Source organism: Hippichthys cyanospilos, chromosome 3 (assembly GCF_059441005.1).
Source record: "Hippichthys cyanospilos isolate Australia breed blue-spotted pipefish chromosome 3, RoL_Hcya_1.0, whole genome shotgun sequence".
Classification (NCBI taxonomy): domain Eukaryota; kingdom Metazoa; phylum Chordata; class Actinopteri; order Syngnathiformes; family Syngnathidae; genus Hippichthys; species Hippichthys cyanospilos.
Genome location: NC_142371.1, coordinates 14,507,501 through 14,515,513, shown reverse-complemented (window position 1 = coordinate 14,515,513; position 8,013 = coordinate 14,507,501). Strand labels below are relative to the sequence as shown.

The following is an 8,013-nucleotide window of genomic DNA, read 5'->3' as shown; positions in this document are numbered from 1 at the left end:
TCTAGGTTTACTTTTCGTGGCAAATTTTGTCTCAATGGTCTTTGCTTTAATTTTATTGTTGATTGTTATGACAACATGATGCAGATGAATTTTTAAGTGGCACTCAGTTGTAAATCCAGGGGAAGAACTACATGTGGCAAGGGGAACATTTTGATGTCTGTAATTTTTCTGCTTTTTTGCTTTACATGTATGCGGTTTTCTTCAAGCCTTCATACTGTGCCAAAAATTATTAATATTAACTGCACATTTAAATTCAAATGCATATAAAAACTTACATTCATCCAGCCATCCATTTTCTATAGCTGCTTATCTTCACTAGGGTCGCTGGCTTGCTGGTCCGTATACCAGGTGTCAACAGGGAACACCCTGAACTGTTTAGCAGCCAATTGCAGGGCACACAGCAACAAACAAGCATTCATGCACCCAATCGCACCTAAGGACAATTTAAAGCAGGAATAAGCAAACTACGGCCCACGGGCCGGATCCAGCCTGTTGGTCTTTTTTAATCTGGCCAACAACCTATGACGGCACAGAATTAAGACTTGGTTTGAATGATTCCATTCATTTCATTTTGACTTGTTATGACGGACATTCCAACATCAGGTGTCACTGCAGGCGCAATGACATGATTTTGCAGAGCCTCAAATAAGAATGAGGGACAGGAAGAGAGAACATGAATGAGCCATTTTCAATTCGCTTTTCTACTGGTCAGATCAAAACACATCTGCAGCAATGTTGAAGAAAAAGAAGTTGACCCCGGTTTACGAACCCTCGTCTTACGTATTTTTCATCTTACGACGTGGAGCGCGGAATTTTTTTGTCCCCCTCTTACACAAAAACTTTTCTTCTTACGAACCATCCAACATGCCGGTCAATGTGTCCGCACTATTTTTTTCGCTTTGCTGCATCAACAAAAACAACTTTTCTCGCATGTCACGGAAATGCCGATATGCTATTGGTCGATTAAGGCAGTCACGGAGCTGCTGATATGCTATTGACCGGCGTCACATCAATCACAGAAATGCTGATATACTATTGGCCGAACTCCCTCACCTTGCTTGGCACGAGCTGGTCCGTGTGTTATGAAGACTTTGCAAATTTTTATCTGTTAGACATGGCTCCTAAAATTGCAAGTGGCGGTAAAGGAAGAAGTAAGAGGATGATGACAATAGAAACGAAGCAGGAGATAATAAAAAAATACGAAGGAGGCGCACGCATAGTTAACCTTGCTAGTGAATATGGCCGTACCTGCTCGACAATCGGTACAATTCTCAAGAACAAGAAAGCCATTAAATTAGTGGTTCTTAACCTTGTTGGAGGCATCGAACCCCACAGTTTCATATGCTCATTCACTGAACCCTTCTTTCGTAAAAAAATAAAATATGATTTGAGTGAGTCCGTATGGCGATCGACCCTTTAGATCGCCGGCGGCAGGAGCTTATTTGCCTGGATCGGCGCTCGGGAGATAACGGGCTAATTCCGGTGTGTGGTCCCGACTGAGAAGGCGGTCTCACTCTGCTGCTTATCCAGCTCTCTCAAAGCGGACCCATAGGGATTCTCACTCAGACACATATACAGCCCTCTCTAAGCGGTCTTATAGGGAGGTCTCACTCTGCTGCATAAACCAGCGACCTGATTTCTGGTAGGAAATCTCAGAGCAGGACGCTTTCAATGACTGTGCCCACTAACTGCAGACTAGACTGAGGGGTGGACCTCTGCGGCGGAGGCTCCACCGAACCCCTGAGACCGACTCACCGAGCCCCTAGGGTTCGATCGAACCCAGGTTAAGAACCACTGCATTAAAGCAAGCAAGTGTTCTAACAAAATGTAGAGGCTTCTTCTATTATGGATTAAAGAGAAGGAAATCGCCGGTAATATGTTCTCGCTTAAAAAAATTTCTCATTTAAAAATAAGTTCTCATTTTAAAAAGTTCCCGTTTAAACTAGAAAAGTCATTGTTTAAAAAAAGTTCTCGTTTGAAAAAAGTTCTTGTTTAAGAAAAAAAAAAAATTCTGCTGGTCCGTCTCTGCTGTCCTCCACTGCCTCCACCCACCACCAGCTCAAGTCACGTCGCCCCAAAGGTAAATGTCATTTTTCCTTTGTATATTTATGTTATTAAATTTAACTGTACAGTAGATTATGTTACTAATTTTTAATATGTGTATAAAGTCGTGATGTTTTTACCTAAGGTTTTTGCACACGTTGCACGCATTCACTAATAAACATATGTTTGGATTGCCCGCCATACGGCGAATTCGAGTTATGAGCCTAGCCGCTGAACGGATTAAGGTCGTAACACGGGGGCCCACTGTATATCCATATATCCATATATATATATATATATATATATATATATATATATATATATATATATATATATATATATATATATATATATATATCCATATATCCATATATATATCCATATATATATGTATATATATATATATATATATATATATATATATATATATATATATATATATATATATATATATTGGGTGTGTGGGGTATTTGCCAAGAAACGGTGGCGGTTTTAAAAGAATATAATAGTAGCCGTCACTTGTCCACCAAGGCGTCTAAATTTGCCAGCAACTATTCAACACAAGAATGTACAGTTACCACTGACAGGTTGGTAGCTAGCATGCAGGGTTAGCAAAACACCTTTATTCAAGCAACCATCATCCAAGAAGCAAACATCAAGACGTTATTTACTACCATCAAACTAGCAAAAGCCAGCCAACCTTTCCCAGAAGAAGAGTTTCTTAAAGAGTGAAGGTAGAGCCCTTAAGTGTTTTAAGTCCTGGGAGCAAGAACAAATTTGAAAAAAATATCTTATCATACAGGTCAGTGACTTGCCGTATTGAAGTAATTGACAGACACTTAACCAACAAGCTAAACAATAAAGCGGCATCGTTTTCATTATATTTGTTGGCATTGGACAAAAGCAATGACTGTTATAAAGCACACTGCTCATTTCGAGATAATGGAGGACTTTTTGGATATGGAATCCCTGAAAGGAAAAACATGGGGAGAAGACTTATTTAACAACGTATCAACGGTCATGCAGAGGGACAAGTTACCTTGGAGTACCCTTGTCAACAGATGGATCACCAAATCAGACAGGAAAAACGTCGGGATGCTCAAGAGGTAATGTTCATGTCTCGGAGATCAAACAGAAGATGATTTCATTTTTGGAGGTACTTGAAAATGCTGACAATTTTCTAGAACCGAATTCCACAGGTTCTGAGAATTGACACAACAGAAGACTTTGATGCACTGGCTAAAATGGGTGATCAACAACACTGTTCTCAATCTAAAGTATATGTTATTACAATACCATTTTAGCTATGTTTATGTTTGATATGTACGTGTAAATAATGTTTTTTTTTTTTTTTTTTAATATGTATTGTATGTTGTTTTTGTCCCAGCCCGACTGTCAAATTTTAAAAGTCAATGTAGCCCCAAGCTAAAAAGTTTGCCCACACCTGATTTAGAGTGTCCAATACACCTACAATGCATGTTTTGGAATGTGGAAGGAGACAAGAGTGCCCAGCGAAGACCCACGCAAGCACGGAGAGAAAATGCAAACTCCACACAGGGAGGTTGGAGCAAGCTCGAATTGGACTCCTGACTCTGAACTGTGAGGCTCGTCCCCTGACTGAACTGTGAGGCTCGTCCGATAGATGTAATTTAATAGGCGACATGGTGACAGAATGGTCAGCCATAACCATTCTGTCACCTATTGCCTGTTAAATTACATCTATCTATCCATCTTTTGTTTATGTAACTTGTAAACACCATCAAAATGGGTGTTGCATGTAATTTACAAATAAAAATACATTTGAATTTTTATAGGCCAAGTTATACATTCCCTAATAATGCCTTATAATGTAGTTGAATGGACGGGGGTCACCATCTAGGCCAGGCATGTCCAGAGTTTGGCCCGCGGGTCAATTGCATCTGTTATCAAGTCAATAATGTGCAGCTCATCAGGGCTGTTCACCACTGTTTTATATATATGTGTACAGAAAAAGCCACCATATTTTCAAAGCCATGAGAGGCATTTAAAAGTCTTAAATTGTCGCAAAAATTGTCAAGACGTCTTTTAATGCGCTGCATCATATGCGTACCCCGAGTTCCAAATTCTTTCAATGCTGCTGAGTGACATTGACGAGCAGAAATCCACTTTAAATCTTTTCTGTCCACACGGCGATTATACAGTTTAAAAACATGGGGACGTATTAGAGGACGAAATGCAGACTTTAAGGGGTGAAGTGTGGGTGAGAAAGAGGACGAATGACCACTAAAAACAAAAACAAAACTCAGCTGAAAAAAAAAAACGTCAATTGAAAAAAAGAATGTCAGTCGTCACTTGATTATTGTTTTTTAGTGCCCTGACTTGAGAGCTCGAACTTCATTTCCAAGCAACACTGTGTGAATGCGATTGATTTCAGACCAGCGCTGTTATCACAATTTAGGCTGCTCACTTTGGAAACCAAAGATTCCAAAAGATTAAGAAAAGATCTTCAAAAAGAAAGTGTAGCAATGCCGTTTGTGTCATATGTTACTTCAAGAGTGTCTAACTCTTTTGGCTCAGAGCCATGGAAGAAAATCTATCCTAGGCCGGACAGGTAAAATCATGCAATACTGTGTATTTAAAAATCTATTAGTGCTAATTATATGTAGATTTTTGCTTTGCAAACTGGTCTCAACTCAAATAGCCCCAAGAGAGCAGAGGTCATCTGTAAATATATTATTGAAAAGTAAATTTAAAAAAAAAAAAAAAAAAGTAAAATGCCATTAACTTCCTTTTGGGTCATGCATGTATCACAATACTGTATAGCATTTATTCTTAAAGGGTCCAGAACATGATATGTAAGTACTTTACACAGTGTAATATGTGCATATAAATTATGTTTGGTACATTGGTGATTTAATTTCTCATTAAATATGAGTTTTCTGATAGTGATCTTTCTAACTAGGAGGTATAACGGCCCATTTGCTCTTACGGTGTAGATGTCGCTCCATCTTGCTGCTCAGCAGCTCGCTGATGCCGCTTTGTTGGTGGATGAATTCGCATTGACGCATAAGAACGTGTTTGCTCTGTTTGTTCGTCGTGATTCGGTCTCCAATGACCCGAAAATTAGGTCCCCCAAAAGTAACCGCTGCATCCCTGTTGTTGCCTCTGCCGCCACAGAAACCCGCGAGCGTTTCTACTTCCATGAGCAGGGACACTTAATCGGCTCCTGTCCAGTCCTTAAAAGGAATGAGCTGATCAAAAGTGGGAAAACCCCATCACCAATCGGCTTGATCCGAACCACACCACCTTCTACGCAGCGCTTGAATTTGGCATAACCTAAAAAGCAGATCGATACAGATTTTAGACCGTTCATCTCGAATGGCTCTGTTGCGCTGGTGGGAAATAAAGAGCCAGTTCCAATTATTATTCTGCGGCATATAGGCGCAAAACAAACACTTATCCGCGGCGATGTCCTCCCTTTCTCAGCTGAGTCATCTTGTGGCTCAGACGTTTTAGCGCAGGGAGTAAAGTTGAGCGTAGTGCGCGCACCTTTGCATTTCGTTAATTTGAGTTCTCGTTTTGTGTCGGGCAAAGTTAAGGTTGCCGTGAAACCACAGCTACAAATACCTGGTGTGGATTTGATCCTCGGAAATGATTTGGCAGGAGGAAAGGTTTTTCATTCACCCGAGGTAGTTGAAAATCCGTGCATGAATGTTTGCAATTCTGACCCGGTTGGGCCAGATGTCTTGCCCCTATTCCCTGTGTGTGCTGTGACTCCTGCTAAGGCACGGAAATTTGATGATTTGATTGATCTTAGCGACTCTTTCATATGTTCCTCTGATCCACCAAAAACACTTGGAAAGTAAGGGAAATGTGCCTGTTTCTATCGAGGTTGAGCCTGATGTAAACCTTATTCTGCCTGTAAACAAAGAACAGCTGATATCTGCTCAAAAATTTGATCATACCTTGTTGCATTGTTTTGCCCTGATTGAAAACCCAAATTGCAAGAAGTCTGTGTTTAACCGCGTTGATAATGGTGTCCTCATGTGCCAATGGTCTGAAACTGGTCTTACACACGAGTCCGTGTGTCAAATTATAGTCCCACAACCATTCCGTTCCCAAGTTCTGAGCTTGGCTCATGAGCATTGTATGTCCAGCTACTTGGGCATTAAGAAAACCTACAATCGTGTTCTCCGTTTTTTCTTCTGGCCTGGTCTCAAGTCCGACGTTGTAATATCCTGTCGCTTGTGCTCAACCTGTCAAATTTCCGGCAAACCTAACCAAGTGATTCCTTCTGCTCCACTTCTCATCATTTCGTCTGTTAGCTCCAAAATTTTGATATGGAGATTTGTTACAAGAAAGGACTTGTGTACATCATTGCTGATACCTTATCCTGGTTGCACATTTACACTAGGGCACAGGTGTCGAACTCCAATCCTCGAGGACGGTATCCTACATGTTTTCAAACATTTTCTCTCAAAAACACCTGACTAGAATGATTGGGAACATTTTGAAGCTCCTGCAGAGCTTGCTAATGAGCTAATTATTTGAATCAGGTGTGTTGGGGAAAGAAAACCGGAAAACATGCAGGATGCTGGCCCTTGAGGACTGGAGTTCGACACATATGCACTAGGGGGTATATGTCCAATTTTTAGGTAGGGGGGTGTTATGACCCGCGGATCATATGTGGGTTTTGTATGTGTTCTGCTGTATTCTATCAGTGGTTTGTGTGTCCGTGTGCCTTTTTGTTGGAGTGACTCAATTGTGTGCAGGTGGTGTCCTCCCATTGGCTGTCTCTCCTGATTGCCGCCCTATTTAAACAGCCCACGGAGAGAACTCTGCCTCTCTCTGGTCATCCTACCACCAGAAAATGCCATGTTTCAGGACTATTACAAATAGTGTGCATTAGTGTTGTTCGCTGTGTTTAAGTGTAAAGAATCTGTAAATAGAGCAGTAGTAGAAGGGAGACGCCATTTCTGTTTAACCCTTTTTCTCCTGTTTTTGCGTTAGTTGAGCCAATTGTTATTCGTTTCCTTTTTGTTTGGCTAGCGAGTTAGGGATTTAGAAGATCTTTTGATTCTTAATTTGTTTGTTTGCTCTCCCTCAGAAGACAATAAAAACTGCTGTTTTTGTTCAATACTCTTTAGTTTCACGGGCCTTTTCTGGTGGTGAGAGTACGGGCGAGGAAGCACACACGTGATATCCCAGTTGCCCTAGACTGGGGCCACCGAGCGAAAATTATTATTGCATGTTTTAGTCCCAGCCTTGTGCTTTTGTTGTCGTTTGAGAACTCATACAAGTGGTGCAGTTTGGCACTTACATTAAGGGAACATCTTGCGCCCATCTGATAAAGCCTGAATGATCATATTCACTGTATCCTAAATATTTACGATAGTCTCAGTTTCTGTTTCTGCTTCCGGCTTTGGCTACCGTTGAACTGCTCACTCTAAAAGCTTGTATGTAGTACCCTCTAGTGGTGGCATTATATGTGTACGCGTTCCCTTGAGGAGTTCGATTACCTCTGAGATCTACTGTGTTCGTCTTATCCCTCTAGAAAATGGAAGGAGTCAACGTTACCGCGAGAAAACCTGTGCAGGATATATCGAAGACTAGCGTTTCAGCCGATGGATACGACAAAAAATGCGTTTTTTGTAGAATCGTCAATCGTGAAACGGACACGGAACTTCTCCACCGTGTGAGAGATTTTTAACATACACTTTAACAAAGAATTAGTGAGATTTACTCGCTAGGGTAGAATGTCGAATGTTGCTGAGTCACTCAACACAAACTGCAGTTCATACATAACCTTTTAATTTCACCGATTGTTAAAAGCAGGTCTGTTCCACATTATATCCTTACGTTAATTTATTAGTCCTAATAACCGAGAAGGTTCTATTGCAATCTCTTTTTTACAAACTGATAGACATTTGTTTCTACTATAATAAACTTTTTCGCGGTTAAAAAGTTTTTTTTTTTTTAATAACTGAAGTG

General features: G+C 40.6%; 1 protein-coding gene across 1 annotated transcript in view; it reads left to right on the top strand.

Annotated features, from left to right (window-relative positions):
• Positions 1-7,549: 7,549 nt before the first annotated feature.
• Positions 7,550-8,013, top strand: part of hint3 (histidine triad nucleotide binding protein 3) — a 31,730-nt gene continuing 31,266 nt past the window's right edge. The window contains exon 1 of the mRNA XM_088410174.1: positions 7,550-7,717. Within this exon, the coding sequence (XP_088266300.1) occupies positions 7,580-7,717 (138 nt within the window). The 5' untranslated portion in view covers positions 7,550-7,579. The remainder of the gene's footprint in view (positions 7,718-8,013) is intronic.